General features: G+C 33.4%; 1 protein-coding gene across 7 annotated transcripts in view; it reads left to right on the forward strand.

Annotated features, from left to right (window-relative positions):
* LOC126712241 (thymidylate kinase-like) overlaps positions 1–15,339 on the forward strand; it is a 31,142-nt gene extending 15,803 nt beyond the window's left edge. Inside the window, exons 1-9 of one of the 7 annotated variants that reach the window (XM_050411498.1) lie at positions 3,175–3,357; positions 6,403–6,461; positions 6,822–7,178; positions 9,996–10,107; positions 10,185–10,244; positions 11,604–11,708; positions 12,408–12,519; positions 13,196–13,653; positions 13,740–14,518. In XM_050411498.1, coding sequence (XP_050267455.1) covers positions 6,904–7,178; positions 9,996–10,107; positions 10,185–10,244; positions 11,604–11,708; positions 12,408–12,519; positions 13,196–13,653; positions 13,740–14,342 — 1,725 coding nt within the window. In that variant the 5' untranslated portion in view covers positions 3,175–3,357; positions 6,403–6,461; positions 6,822–6,903 and the 3' untranslated portion in view covers positions 14,343–14,518. Of the gene's footprint in view, positions 1–3,170; positions 3,358–6,402; positions 6,462–6,821; positions 7,179–9,995; positions 10,108–10,184; positions 10,245–11,603; positions 11,709–12,407; positions 12,520–13,195; positions 13,654–13,739; positions 14,519–14,947 lie in introns of those variants that run through there. The other 6 variants (XM_050411502.1, XM_050411497.1, XM_050411500.1 and 3 more) reach the window with 6 other exon arrangements.
* Positions 15,340–16,762: the final 1,423 nt, after the last annotated feature.

The following is a 16,762-nucleotide window of genomic DNA, read 5'->3' on the forward strand; positions in this document are numbered from 1 at the left end:
GTGATTTCGTGGCTCTGCATGTGTTTTTGATGGTTTATGGGTGTGGTTGGGCATGGTTTTGGTTGAATGTGTGTACGCACGCGCGTGTTTTGCTATGGGTAATTTGTGTTGTTGATGCTACTTCAGTTTTCTGGTTTTTGATTTGGTTGGTGGTGTCTTTATCTCTGGTTGTGGTTGATGATGTTTCTGTTGTTTTTTGGTTGATATCCTTCTCTCTTTTTGTGTTTTAACCTGTAGTTGTCTTTGGGGATTGAAGAGTAAAGTAGCATCTCTACCCTTATTTAGTTATTCCTTAAAAAAATCTCTTACGGATAACTTCATGACTATATTTTTAAATACTAGTCTCTGAGAAGCCAGATTTCGAATGGAAACGTGTTAGTTTATACATTATATTAAGAAGGGGTAGAAAAAGGCACAAGTACTCTGCACATCGATTAACTCTTTCACTAGTGTTGGTACTAACTGTTATTTACTTTATATTAAACTTCATGTCTTATCCAACTGTGCTCATTAGATGAATATTTTTCTGTAGGGATAGATTTGCAAACGCAAGGAGACACGTGCTTCACCAATCCCTTACAGAGGGGGTCTAACCCTGAAAATAAATTTATGATGGTATCTCCAAATCTAATGGGTCAGCATTTGAATCCACATGCTCAAGTATCCTACCAAGAGTCACCATCCCAAGTTGAAATGGAACCCACTGTTAAGAAATCACAACGGGGCAGTAACTTCAGCATAGAAGAAGACCTTCTCCTTGTATCTGCATGGCTAACTATTTGCTTAGATGCAGTGCAAGGGAATGAGCAAAAACACAAGACATACTGGAGGAGGATTTGGGACTACTTCCAAAACAAGAAGACCTTTATTTCTGAACGTAGTCCGACATCTCTAATGAATCGGTGGTCAACAATTCAACTTGGCATTGATAAGTTTTGTGGGTGCTTGGCCTAGGTTGAATCAATGCATCAAAGTGGTCTAAATGAACATGACAAGGTATACATTATATTGAAAGTGTTGTCAATGCATCAATGCATAAACAGTTTCACAATTCTAATTATTTTCTATTGTTGATTTTTCAGATTAGTAAGGTGAAACGTATGTATCAAGAATCACATAAAACCTCATTCCAATTTGACCATTCTTGGAATATGTTGAGGTGTCAACCAAAATGGTTGGAGCATAATGAGAGGCAAAGAATTAAAAGAATTAGAAATGCAATGCCATCTTCTCCTTCTACCCCAGAGTTGATAAATATTGGAGAAGACGATGTCTCACATGATACCTTTGTAGATTCGGAGAGACCACTAGACAAGAAGGTCGAAAAGGAACGGGTGAGTAAACAAAAGAATGATGATAATACAAGTTTGAAACTTACAGGGATATTGAATGAGATAGAAGAAGAGAAAAACATAAATGATAAGGAAATTGAAGTTCTTGAGAAAAATGTGTTTTAAAGAGCAAGAGCAAGATTGCATCAAGCAAGAACAAGAACAAAAGAGAATTTGTATAAAGAAAGAGCGAGTGCAAGAACAAGAACAAGAACAAGAGTGACTTCATATCATGCAAGAAAAGCTTCGAATGGAACAATTGAAAGAAGAGGAAAGAATTATAATGATGGATACGAGTAGCTTGTCTCAAATACAACAAGAATATTATCATCAATGCCAAATGGAAATTCTTGAAAGTCGAAGGATTAAATAGTCATTATTGTTGGTTTAGGCAAACTAACATGTCATGGTAAAATGCAGGGTATATGTAGTTTCTTTTGCTAAGTAAGTGAGTATATGTAGTTTGTTGTAAAGCATTGGGGCCTTCCTAATGAGTATAATGACTTGTTAAGTACTTCATATGTTTTAATAGGTTTTGTTGAGCAAAATTAAATTCCTTGGCAAATTATAAATTAAAATCAAGACTAACATGATTGAGTCATAAGACCATGAAGTTTAACATGGAATGAATTAAATAAATTCCGATTTACTCTCATGTGACATTGATGGGACTATTATTGATCTTGGTCTTCTATTTTGTTAACAATAATATTTACGACTTTATCTAATTTTCAAAATTTTAAAAAAACTACTAGTCTGGATCCAGTTGAACTAGCTGAAAAACATTTTGAATTTATTTATTTTAAATTGGCTGAAAAACATTTTGTACTTATTTTTTATCAGGAATAAAATGTATTGTAATGAAATAATTTAACCAATTCAATGTTAAATTGCATGTTATTTATTTTAATATGTATATCAAATTTCGTGTCAAGTGGATATTATTTACTATTCGATTTATAAACTTATTTTTTATACATAATTTTAGATTACAAAAATTTGAAATTTAAATATTTGATTCATGACATAGTTATTAATCTTTGATCTTCTAAAATTTGTGTGAGTATTAAGGATATAAGAAGAAAATGTAATTCAATGGTGAATTTGTCAAAATTTATATCCAATTAATAAATACTATGTGGAGTTGTAGCTATTGAATTTTGGAATATAATTTAAGCAAATTATATGAATTGTAGTAATAATTTTATTGGAAAAATGTTTAAATAATTGATGAAATTTTAAATTTTAATGCTATCTAACATCCCCAATGTGTTCCAAATATATTATTTTGATAATTAAACATTGAGCTATTAAGGGCCCAAAACGACATAATTTTGTATCAAACAAAGTTGATTATGACATAGACTAACACGAAAACTGAATTGAACAAAATTAAAAGTTAGAAAAATAAATTAAATGAAAGTGTGAAGTTATATAACTGAATTATATTAGACAAAGTTCAAGGTGCAAATGTGCCATTTGTAATTAAGAATAATTACCAGTAAATTGTTATTGGTTATAATTTGAACCAATCATGTAAATTATTTTTTCACCTACTAGTAATAATTTATCACTTAAAATTTGTTGTCAAAGTGTTACGTACGTAACATTTATTTTTGTAATTTGGCCTCCTATCTTTCTTCTTTCTTTTTATCTTATATAATTTTATTTATTATTATTATTATTATTATTATTATTTTGGAAAGTTTGCAAGCCGTGGGCCTTGGAGATATTATTGACCGTTACAACAAATTATGTTTTGGGCGCGTATTTGTCGCGCTATAATTTTTTAAGATCTCCAGCCCAAAATAAAAAAATAGAATAAAACCCTAGTAGCTCAACGGTGTCGCTCTACTCTTAAAATCCTTAATAAAAAAAAAACGCCCTTCTCCTCCGTCGAAGGCAAACCCTTCTGCCTTCTCCTTCTCTCACCACGGCACACCGCATCCCCATCCACCAAAAACTACAAGTCGTGTACGGACGAGTTTCTTTGCATTATATTCGATTCCATTGCGACTACTTGAGAGTGAGTGTGTTTTTTTGTTTTTGTTTTTGTTTTCACCTTTACTTTTCTGAACTACTTTGGATACATTGGGTTGAACTTGCTGTGTAACAAAGGATTGGTTTACCGAAAATTGTATGTGTGTGTTTTATTTTATTTTATTTTTTAAAATTCTATAATAATCAACCAAGGCCTTTCAAATTGTAAACCTCGCTGATAAATCGGTTATTTAACTAATTCCTTGAAACTCTATTTACAAGTATGATATATCTTTGGTAAAGGATGAAGAAAATTACTTTCTGATTCTTGAGAAACCTCTAAAATTTTTATTTGCGGGGTTTAAAAGAGGTCATGGTAGGCGGCCTTACACCTAATTTATTGGAGAGACTGATTTCTAGTCTCAAATCCGCAACCTATTGCCTTTGGTGGATGGTACTTGCAATTGCACCAAGGCTTGACCTGTAAAAAAAAAAAAAAGATGATATAATAAATTTGAATCTTAATACCTTACATAGCCGGTATACTGCTACTGTGTTGCGACTGTTGTTGATGCTAAATACTATTGTGTTTGAATGACATTATTTATTTATTGGGTAATTGCAGTTTGCCTACATGTGTTTAGACTTGTTTTAATAATGCATACCCATGGTTTTGTTACCCATCTCTCCCCTTGCCGTTAGAAAAACACATTTTAACACAAAAACATAAAAGAAAATCTTTTGTCACACCATTTTCATGGGATTCATTAACACAAAGTTTAGAGCAAACTAACAGGCAAAATCTATGCTATTGGATCAACTTTTGCAGATTTGTACCCCTCTCCACTGAACTTTGTTCCTTGTTTGTATGACATTATTTATTTATTTACTTTTTCTTACTCAAAAGTCCACTGGTGATGGAACATACAAATATGCTGACGTTTTTCAGTTACAGGCTTGATATTACTTTTGAAAGAGTGAGTGAAATAGCTTGACTTGCTGCTGGTGCTAATTTCTTACTACATGTATGATAGAAAGTTCTGGTGTGTCTTTAGTAAATAGTAAGCTATATTAATGTTGATTTTTTTGAGTAAAGTGCATTGCTATCATATGGCAATGCATTTGCTTTGATTTCTCTTCTAGAATAGTTCATGTGCACACTATGATTGCTATGGCTATGCTTTGCTGTAGTCACATGTGGGTAAATGTGGTTATGTTGGGTGATAATTAGGATGGGTAGGTTATATTTTATATTGAATGTTGGATGGAAGAATTAAAATGTAAGGGCAGATATATATTGAGTTAATTTTCTTAAGTGGGGGATTTGATGCCTACAAAAGCTAACAAAATGTTGGTAAAAGCGCACTTAAAGGGATTATTTATACCTAAAGGAAGCTTATTTCAGAAAGCGCACTTTTTTATTTTAAAAGGTAGGTAACTCATTAAATTAAACAATTGATTCTGAAAGTTATTAATATGGGATGTTGATTTGTTTTATAAATACCAATCTCATGGTGTGATACAACACATAAGCGTATACCATATTATAAATTCTAAAATAAGAGAGGGAAAAAAAAAATCATCTAAGGGACCACATTTTTTAACATGATTGATCCAATTTCCTTGAAATATATTGATGATGGCAACAAGTGATTGCTTGGAGAATAGAATAAGAACCCAATGAATGCGCTGAAGACTATTTGTGTTTGATGACGATTACTGGACATGGGGTAATGTTACTTACTATAACTACTAGAGTTGAAGAAGAAAGATTCAAAATGAGATCAAGAGTGAGGTCACTAGGGAGAACAATGGTGTTCAAGTTCTAGTTTACAACATATTCCTATTGGGTGAGAGGGTATTAATTAGATGAAGCAGACGAGGAAGATGATGAGAGTTACAAAATCTTGTGTTAACCTATTGAGAGAGGATATTAATTTAGAAGAAGCAGACAGGGAAGATGATGAGGCTTACAAAATCTTTTGATGACAATTATGATGATCTTATGCTTAATGAGGACGAGGATTGCATTTCTCTGCTTATGTTAAACATAGACGTCATTATTTGTCAGTCTAATTATTTTTGGTATTTGCCTTTGTATTTATTTGGGTTCAACCATGTATTTCATTTTAATCATGGCTATCAAATATCGTAGTTGTAATGTTTTACAAAGAAAGAGAATTATATAATATGCTATGTTTAAATTTTATTAGATTAGTTGATTATCATATTGTTTTTGAATAACTGCTATCAAATTTACTACATTATTTTTGAAAAATGTGCCATTTACTTCAATTAGACTCAAGCTTGTGCTCTGTGCCTAGGCTCTAGGAAGCCTTTGTGCGTAAGTGTGCTTGGTGCTTTCACCAACATATAGTTTAATTATTATTCATGTGTTTCTTTCTAATTGAGCATGCCACTGTTGGGATGTGGGGTTACAGGTCAGAGCACTTGAAATTGTAGAGCCTCTATAGCACATGATGTGAGGCTGGCTTTCGTAAATCATAAGACCAATTTGGCCTATGTGCTAACTTTTGAGAATGTAAGGCTAACCAAACCCACAGCCTCCTTATCAACTCACATCTTACAAATATCCAAATCTACAAGAGGATCTCACTCTTTAAACCTTCACTTTTTTTTTTTTTTTTCCCATTTTTTTTTCTTTTCTCTTGCCGTGATGAAGGTGAGATAAAGTTGATCACATTGTGTTCTTCTGGTTGTGGAAAGCCTTCCTTTTGGCATAATCCAAAAACACACTGAAAAAAATCTATACATAAATTTAATGTGTTGCATGTTGCTTCAGGGTGCTCTGATTAGTTTTTATGTCATCAGACAGATTGATAGATACAGGCCAATTGATTTTAAGTTCCACTTAGTCTTGTATAAATTTTGGAAAGAGGTAATTGCTAAATTACACTTCATCTATAGATAATTGATTTTAACTTTAATCTGTTTGGCTAATTGCCAATTGATTTTAACTTTAACGTTGGGCTAACTGATTGAACTATATCAATGTCTCTTTTGTATCCTTGGTGTGTTTTGGTATGTTGGATATGGAGTGGTTTGATTCATGTATTTTTTCTGATTGCAGTTTGTAGGTTTGGGAGGGACATGATCCATTCCTACCATTCATACTCTCCAGGTTTGTAAGTAAGGATCCTTTACTTGTGCCCTTTAGCCTTTTTATTTTTGGTTTTATTTAAATCTTATAGTGAAATTGGTTAGCTATAGTAGAAAATGCGGAATATTAATTTGGTTGCTGGAAAGTAGAGGAAAATAGAGAAATGAAACTTTGATTCACGGGTTTTGTGGTTGTTTTAACTGCTTTGCACAATGAAAAACCCCACTTGGCCTCTAGGTGTATTAGGCTCAATTGTGTATAGGTTTTTGTTTTCTTTAATACCCCATAATTAAAAACTTTTAATTTGATTTTTTAAAATTATTGTACTAATATTTTTCTAATAGTTAGGGCCTCTATAATAGAGAGATTTATTCCCTTTGTTTCTCTAGGAATTTTGGAGTGCAAGCCTTTGGAAAGTCATTGAAGTCTCAATTAAATTTCCCTCACAAGTGTCCTATTGGGCAGATTCAAATGGCAAATACCCACAATTCTATTGTTAGTGGTTGCAACAGTGAGTCAAGAGGTGCCTTGGTTGTTCTGGAAGGCTTGGATCGTAGTGGGAAGACTTCACAGTCTAGTAGACTACTCACATACTTGGAGGGACTGGGGCATTCAGTTGAATTATGGAGGTTTCCTGACAGAAGTACAAATGTTGGGCAAATGATATCTTCTTACCTTTCCAACAAATCACAATTGGATGATCACACGATCCATCTTCTCTTTAGTGCAAATCGTTGGGAGAAGAGGTTTGTTATGTTACTTTTATGCTGTTTGATGTGTTCTGGTTTGTGGAATTTTGGCTATAAGCTGAAATGCCTTGTTTGTTCTGACGGTAGTTTCTTGCTTGTTCTATTTCTTATGCCTATCTAAAAGGGGAAAGAGAAACAAATATTGTAATTTGATAATAAAACGTACAGTGCAAACCTTCAGTGCTTAACAATATTATGAACCTTAAGGTTCTTGTGGACTACGGTGATGGTAACCTGCTTGGGAACAATGTTCTACTTTGTTTCTTTAACTTTTCCTGATTGCAATTTCTTTATTGCCAATCTGCATATCTAAACCAATTATTTGAAGTATCATATGATATAGCTAAATTTCATTAATATTTTGACATGATTTCCTAAAACACTTCCCATTTACTTGTGTTACGATGTGTTTATTAAATTACCGATAGTCTCAAAAGTTTAAGGAATTAGGAAATGGTGAATTTAATCATGTAATCATAATTCTAATACTCTCCCTCACATGTGGGCCTAAACTCTTACTTTATAAATGGGGACTAACTTGCTGGGATTTTTAACATTTCAAGTAGGAGATGGAATGGAGATAGGGATTGAACTCAACATCTCATGTTGTCCCAAAAGCTTTAGCTATTAGGAAATAGTAGATTTAATCATAATTCTAACAGTGTTCTTTTTTGTGCAGCTGCTATATGAATAAAATTTCTCACTTATATAAAAGAGAGTTCATTAAAATTTTGATAAACTTTTTTAGCTTGAAAGTTTTAGAATTTTCATTTAACAATCTGCATATTTAAATAAAAAGACAGACATTTATATGCTGGAGGAATATATCTGCTCCACCATTTTGTTTCCGAGGAAAAGAGTTGCTATTTTAGAACATCAAGACAACTGTCACCAGTCACAAACAAGTTGTTAATTGGCTTGAAACTGAATAGCCGATAAGTTTGCAAGGACAAACTTAAAAGTTTAGGAACTGTAATGGAGCTTATGGTTTTCGGTAATTCGATATTCTGATGGCATATATGATATATCAACTATTGCAAGTAAAAGTGGATTTTTGTATGTGGTAACTTTTAGTTAGCTGAATTCTCTCATTCAACAAGATACTGATTAAACGGAGCTAAGCAGTAGAGTGCATATAGTCATATCTTTTTTTTTTTTTTAATAAGTATGAACTTTTATTGTAAAAGAGATACATTATGTTCACAATGATGCATGTTGTCATATCTATGGTAGCATTGAATGGTAAAATCTGAGTTGACTTGGGAAGCTATTGTAATGCAGTGTATGTTATAGAAAGTTTTTAACAATTACTTGAACTGTATGGCTTGTGAGAAGTATTAATATGTAATTGAAAAATTTTGGATCCTTGAATTATTAGAAGTTTCTCACTCCCGGGCATGTTTACATATTTCTTATGTTTCCAAATGCTGATGTTGAGATACTTGAGATTTGTTGCAATTTTGTTTTTTCCATTAAATTTCAGATTGTTGACCTGTATCAAAGATAACCTTGGTTGAAATCCGTGCTTACACACGGAAGCATTCAACAATAGTGATGATGAGGTGGGCTTACCTATGTGAGTGAGGTGATCATCTTGATTTTTGTGCTAAGTATTATGAATGATTCACTTGGCACCAAAATTAAGAAAATTAAAATGAACACTTGGCGCAAAATTTGACTACAATTAGAAGTTAATTTGGGTTTGATTTGGATTTTAATTGTTCTTTGACTTTAATATATAATGTTATTTTATTTTATTCATGGTGTGCTACACGAGCAAAATTTTTTACAACAGATAAATCTTTGAGAAAGGGAATAATTATCTTGGATTGGTTTTATGTTTGTATAAGCCACATGGGGCTAGTGTCACATCTTTTTCTTTATTGTGATATTACCCAGGAAATGTGGTCTTTAGTCCATTGCTTGTTTGGTCTTGGTTGAGTAGTACCTAACTTGGTGATGGATTTATTATCCTTTGGAAAGCTATTATGTAATGCTTAATGTGGTGCATATGGAGAAAGGAACAATGGTAAAGGTTTTATCTGTGATAAAGCTGAAGTCTAATTTTGAAGGCACTTTATGAGTGGACTTTGGCTTCTATCTCATTCTCTACATCAAATTTTATAGCTTTTATTCATTCTATGAATTTAGATAGCTTTTATGGTGGCTTAGGTGGTAAAAACATGGTCTTCTAGCTGAAGTGGTTGTCTTCAATACGGGCATGGTGGCTAAATTTGGACATAATGGTTTTTGAGACATCATCCAGATCCCATTTTATTCATATCCTTTATGGTCTTAAGCATTTGGACTTGGATGTCACAAATTTATGTGCATTCGAATGTGGCATGGCACTTGGTGTTAACCTGTCTGCAATGCATCATGTATGTAATAAAAATGTGCCATTTAACGCTGGGAGCATGCGTAAGATAGTTTTTCTGTAGTTATGCGCATGGTCATGATCTTGTGGCTTGAGTTGTTGTCTGCAGTGTTGTCATGCTGGGGTTAGTTGGGCACTAGAGGCACTTGAAACTTTAAAATTAACCTGTGTAGCCATGATTTTGTACAAAATGATATTATGTTATCAAGTAGCAATAGGTTGAATTCTATAATTCAACTATTAGTATTCTTGCAAGAATGATTGATACCTTCAATCTGAAAAAAAATTCAATTGTAGACAGGATGGATTTCATTGTACCTTCTAAAAGGAAAGAGTACTTGGGTTTTTATGTTTCCTCTGAGCATTATTTATTGGGACAAAAACTTGAGTGACTATTTGTACAAGCACACTTTTGACTGTGGTTGGACTTTACTCAGATCATTGATGGAAACCAAATTGAAGACTGGAACCACCCTTATTGTCGACCGCTATTCTTATTCTGGGGTGGCTTTCTCATCTGCCAAAGGACTTGGCGATGAATGGTGTAAGGTGAAGATATTGTGCAGACTGTTTTAAGATGAAGTTTTATGTTTCCTATCATGTTTTGAGAACAAAGTCTTTTGCAGGCACCAGAGATTGGGTTGCTGGCTCCAGATCTGGTATTGTACCTTGACATACAGCCAGAGGTAAGTTGTAGCTATTAATATGTAACTAAATAAAGTAAACACCAAAGACTTCAGCAATATTATCAACATGTGTTTCTTTGAGTTCTGTAGGATTTTTGTTTTCTTTGATAAGTTCTTTGAGTTCTATAGGTTTGAGGCATGTAACCGTCCTGCTTGAGAGGTAGCTTGCCTTGTATTGAAAGATTTCAGCATGTTCATTTTTATCAAACCTGTATTTGAGACATGCATACCCCTTTATGTGGTGCTGGCTCCAGATCTGGTATTGTTTCTTATGTGCATAAAGATTCTGGGCTGTCAACACCACCTCACGCCTCTGAATCTGAAAAAAGATAAAAGAAGAAAAGGGGAGGGGGGAAGAAGCAACATGGATATGTATAACCTTTTATGCAGGGAATTCATGAACCAAAATCAACTGACTCTAATGGTTATGTGAGGATGACCGTCCATTGAGCCATTGTGATAATTTTTATTGCTTTTGCATTTGGAAGATGTAGGTGAGGGGGAGTGAATTTAATTAATGATGGGTTAATTTTTTATTTTTATTTTAATTTTTTTTCATTAAAGAACAATGCTATAGAGACAACATTTTTCACAATAGTTGAGTTGAGAAGCTTTTGTTGGTTATTATCTGAACCCACCACAAACATCACCTTTTAACCTATCACTAACAATCTGCTTCATCAGCCGGGTGTGAAATTTTTGTCAAATTTGTTGTGTTTATAGACTTTCTCTTCCCTAAAATATAGGTCGGGTTCCATTTTTTTCCTTCAAATTCTAAAAGTAGTACTATGCCCATTGCTGAAAATTTAAAATGATCTACATTTTTTCCTCCATTCACTACTGTAAGTTCATTTGCCGATGCGTCTGATTGAAGGGACCAAATAGAACTTGGGTGATATTTCAGAGACAAAAGTAGATTGTAAACTATATTTATTTTGCCCCTGAAATATAGTCTAGGTTCTATTTCCGTCCCAAAAATATGCATTTTGCTAGACATGCTGACAAAAAACTTATTGAAAATGGACAGAAGGACAAAATGAAGGACATTTTAAATTTGTGTTTTTAAACTTAAAGTATGATAATAGAACACAACCGAATTTTAGGGACAAAAAGAATATTTTTGTCTACATTATACGTGCTGTACCGATTATAGAGTGTATATTACTTCTGTTCATACCGGTGGAAGATAAACCTGATAAAGACACACAGACGCTCACTCATTTACCCTTGCAGATGCTTTCATTCATAAATTTCTACCCTTCTATAATGTGCGCACATACACACATAATATGCAAAGACGTTCATACATACAGATTTACATAATTTTAGGATTGAGAAAAGTCTTTTGAAATTCTTCAGAAAGCTGCAGAGAGAGGAGGATATGGAGATGAGAAATATGAGCAACTTGAGTTTCAGAGGAAAGTTGCCCAATGCTATCAGGTCCTCCATGATGCTTCCTGGAAGGTAATTTTATGTTTCATGTGGTGATACTTTCTGACTCTATTATATCTGGTTGGACACCTAGAAGCCTGCTACTACTACGAATAAAAACCGTTCAAACATCTCTTTATATTTTGCAGTATTTTCATATTCTATTTCAGCTTTTGTTAAACATGTAGTAAAAAAATATTCCAGCCATGCTCATTGGTAACACAGGTAAGAAAGAGTTTGTTATTGAATGTTGACTGATTTTTAGTATGCATTATCTTAATCCTTCCTCAAGTCTATATTTTAAAGAATGTGGAAATATTATATTTTAGATAATAATAGCACTTAATTCTATCCAAAGTTATGCTGTTTGTTGATTCCCATCAAATTCGCTCTTGGAGTTTGCTCATTTATTTATCTTTTATTGACGGAGAAAGCATCAACAAAAAGAGGCTATTAGATAAGAACAAAGAATATTCCCTTTTGAAGTTATGTTCTTGTTTGTTGGTTTCTTACTTTTACGGATGGAGTTTTATTTTGTTTTTTGTTTTTCTGGTTTCTTTTAAGACTGGCATTGTTAGACGTGCAATGGTTGCTGCCCATAGTGTCTGCCCCTGGTCAATTTGGCTTTCTGTTAATTGAAGTTTTGTTTTGAATTTCACTTGTCTAGTTTCCTCTCTAATATCATTTATGGATTGCTTTGACTTTTGACCTTGTATCATTGATTCATTGAAGATAGTTGATGCCTGCCAACCCATAGAAGACATTGAGAAACAGCTGCAAGAGCTTGTGTTGGAATGTGTCATGGCATGCCAGAAGGGAAAACCCCTAGCCAACCTCTGGTCAGGTTAATCCTTCCTACCTTCTACCTTCTGTTTACTTTTATACCTTTTATCTTTTCCCTCTGAGATTCTGCAAATGTTCCTCCGCATACTGGTCAAAGTATTTTTTATTATCTTGGCATGTTCTTGATAATTCTGGCACTGTTTTGGAATCACTTTCAGCCCTTGTTTTAATGACAAAGGGGTATGTGAATTATATAGTTTATATTAAATTGGTAAGGATGGTTAAACTGAAGATGGGTTTGGTTGAAAGTGTGTGTGTGTGTGTATGTGTTTTGCTATGGGTAATTTGTGTGGTTGATGCTATTTCAGTTTTCTGGTTTTTGATCTGGTTGTTTCTGTCTTTTGTCTCTGGTTGTGGTTGATATCCTACTCTCTTTTTGTGTTTTAGCCTGTAGTTGTGTCTTTGTGGATTGAAGAGTAAAGTAGCATCTCCACCCTTATTCAGTTATTCCTTAATATCATCTCTTACAAATAACTTCATGTCTATATTTTTAATACTAGTTTCTGAGAAGCCAGATTTTGAATGTATGCATATTAGCATAAACATGATATTAAGAAGGGGTAGGTAAGGGCACAAGTTCTCTGCTCGTCAATTAACTCTTTCACTAGTGTTATTTACTTTACAATAAACTTCACGTCTTATCCAACAGAATTCATTAGGTGAATAATTTTCTGTAGGGATAGACTCAAAAATGCATGGAGACACATGCTTCACCAATCCCTTACAGGGGGGGTCTAACCTTGAAAATAAATTCAAGATGGAATCTCCAAAAAAAATGGGTCAGAATTTGAATCTACATGGTCAAATATCCACCCAAGAGTCTCCACCCCAAGTTGAAATGGAACTCACTGCTAAGAAACGGGGTAGTAACTTCACCATAGAAGAAGACCTACTCCTTATATCGGCATGGCTAAATATTAGCTTGGATGTAGTGGAAGGGAATGAGCAAAAACACAAGTCATACTGGAGGAGGATTTGGGAGTACTTCCACAAGAACAAGACCTTTATTTCTGAACGTACTCCAACATCTATAACGAGTCGGTGGTCAACAATTCAGAATAGCACTGAGAAGTTTTGTGGGTACTTGGCCCAGGTTGAATCAATGCATCAAAGTGGTTTGAATGAACATGACAAGGTATAGATTATATTGAAAGTGGTGTCAATGCATCAATGCACAAACAGTTTTACGATTCTAATTATTTTCTATTGTTAATTTTTCAGATTGGTAAGGCGAAACGTATGTATCAAGAATCACATAAAACCCCGTTTCAATTTGATCATTGTTGGAATATGTTGAGGTGTCAACCAAAATGGTTGGAGCATTGTGAGAAGCAAAGAATTAAAAGAATTAGGAATGCAATAACATCTTCTCCTTCTACTCCAGAGTTGACAAATATTGGACAAGACAATGTCTCACATGATACTTTTGCAAATTTAGAGAGGCCACTAGACAAGAGGGTTGAAAAGGAACGGGTGAGTAAACGAAAGAATGAAGATAATATGAGTTTGAAATTTACTGGGATATTGAATGGGATAGAAGAAGAGAAAAAAACAAATGATAAGGAAATTGAAATTCTTGAGAAAACATGTCTTCAAGAGCAAGATCAAGATTTCATGAAGAAAGAGCAAGAACAAAAGAGAATTCGTATGAAGAAAGAGCAAGAACAAGAGCGACTTTGTATTATGCAAGAAAAGCTTCAAATGGAACAATTGAAAGAGGAGGAAAGAATTATAATGATGGATACAAGTAGCTTGTCTCAAATACAGCAAGAATATTTTCATCAACGCCAAATGGATATTCTTCGAAATCGAAGGAGTAAATAGTCATTATTGTTGGTTTAGGCAAACTAATCATGGCATTGTAGAATGCAGAGTATATGTAGTTTTTTTGTTAAGTATTAGGGCCTCTCTATTGAGTATGGGAACTTTGTTGTTAAGTACTTTTAACAGGTCTTGTTGAGCAAAATGAAATTTATTGTCAAATTACAAATTAAAATCAAGACTAACACCGATGAGTAATACGACCATGATATTTAGAATTACTAGTTTTTACAATTGACTACATAATTGCATAAATGCTCAACAAGAGTCGATTGAGAACAAGTTTCTTTGTCTCTACTAGGAAATGGGATGAATTACGAGTCTTCTGCTGGTTAAATTTTTTTTTTAAATAGTGATTGTTTAGCGTAGCTTATTATGGCCTCTTAATTTTGCATCAACAAACTCTCATCCAATGTGAAGTTGGATATAAAATGATTTTATATCTAGCCAAATACTTTGGAATGGAAAATCCAACAAATCCTCCTTTTACACGCTTTGCTGCCATCTTATGTGAATATATGAAGATCCAGGAATTCATTGCTGCACAATGGTGTTGAAATTTATCCAATGGAATTAGCACACTAAACAATCAGCATGGCTCTTTGCAGTGGAAGGATTTGAACAGCACACCATATTGCACTCCTCCCATAGAAATTCAATTTTGATGCTACCATCCGAGATAATTGCTCCTCTTGGCAGTAGTTTGCAGAAATTGAGAAGGTAGAGTTTTATATGTTTGGACAGGTCTTGAAAAATCAAGAAGCATTCTATGGGCAGAATGTAAAGTAGCCATGCTATAGTTGTATATAAATCATCCAAGAGTCCAGACTAACCTCAGGTCCTAGACTACGTTTTGTTTGAAGGGGATTCCAGCTCACAGTGAAAGTAGTCAACCAAGTTCATCCAGATTAGGAGATTGTTAATATAGTACATGATATTAGAAATATCTTAACTCTTTTTTTGCTTGGTCTTTTTCCTTATCCCCAAGACTGTCTAATTCTCTTGCCCATAATTTAGCATATTGGGCAGCATCTTGTAATGCCTGGGGGTTTATCCCCATCTCCTACATACCCTCTTGGTTTTTTTTTCTTCATAAAATGGAGTGAGATGTGCTGCCCCTATTACTATTAGAGCATTCACATTAAAGCTCTCAAAAGCTAAAAATGCTATTTTTTAACATCTCATTATAAAAAAGCGCACTACAACAAATGTGTTAGTGTTAAAATTTTTAGCATCTGAGCTACAGTGGACTGCTATCTATGACAGTCCACTGTAGCTCAAATCTTATAAATATAATAATATTTTAATACTACTTTAATTAAAATATCTTTTTTCTCTCTCACTATTCCTCTTTTCTTCTCACTGACTCTCTCTCACTATCTTTTCTTCTCTCTCTCTCACTATCTTTAATTAATGAAGTGGTAAAAAATATAAAACTTTTGATATTGAGTGTATTGTAAAGTGAGTTGTTAAAATAAATAAAGTAGATTTTTGAGATGCTAAATGCTAATTTTTTTGAAATCCTTGATGAGAATGCTCTTAACACGTCCTTCTAATTGGTCTGTGGTTGGTTTCTTTTCCTATAGTGAAATCTTTCTCGTCTAATTTTCAAAAGGAAATTACAAACGTGGATTGGAACCGTTTGGCTAGGTTGAACTAGCTGGTTTGGTTTAGTTTTTAAAACCATCAGATTTCATATTGCTTTAGGAGAGAAAGAGGGGAAAAAAAAAGTAATTTAGATTGATGTGCTTTGTCACTTTGGCATTAAATCCTATCTCTGCTACTTACCTAGAATTTTATCCTTACAAAGGTTTAAGAAAGAACACTCGTCAAATTTGGTGAAACCTCCCATTTAGAGAAGAGAAAAAAGTGAACACTTTCTTTCTTTAGGTCTTATTTGAATTAATACAATTTTATCCAATAGATTCACATTTTAGTTGAAAACGTAATAGCCACACACAAAAAAAAAAAAAAAAAAAACCGGTTCAACTTGGAGAATAAGAATGTTCAAATTTTTAAAAATTCAATTCAGCGCTTCAAAATAGTTGTCAGTATCGTACGATACGCGATATGTATCGTACGATACGTATCGTATTGTGTGTAAAAAGTTCCGTATCGTATCGGCGTATTGTAAGTACTCATGAATCGTACGATACAGCGTGTGTATTGTATGAATCGTATCGTATTGTAAAATCGTATGTATCGTACGATACATAGACAAATGTTTTAAAATGAGATTTTTTTTTTTGTTAAAATTTGTACTTTTATTTGAATCTAACAAGTTGTTGGACTCCTTTTAAACATAAAATCATTAGGGTACTTAATTTAACCTATTAAAGTAATATATTTATAAGTTTCTTTCCCTCTCTTTCTTTTACAAAAGTTGGACTACACAGTATACACTTACACTTTACTTTAATATT

This window comes from Quercus robur, chromosome 2, assembly GCF_932294415.1.
Source record: "Quercus robur chromosome 2, dhQueRobu3.1, whole genome shotgun sequence".
Lineage (NCBI taxonomy): Eukaryota > Viridiplantae > Streptophyta > Magnoliopsida > Fagales > Fagaceae > Quercus > Quercus robur.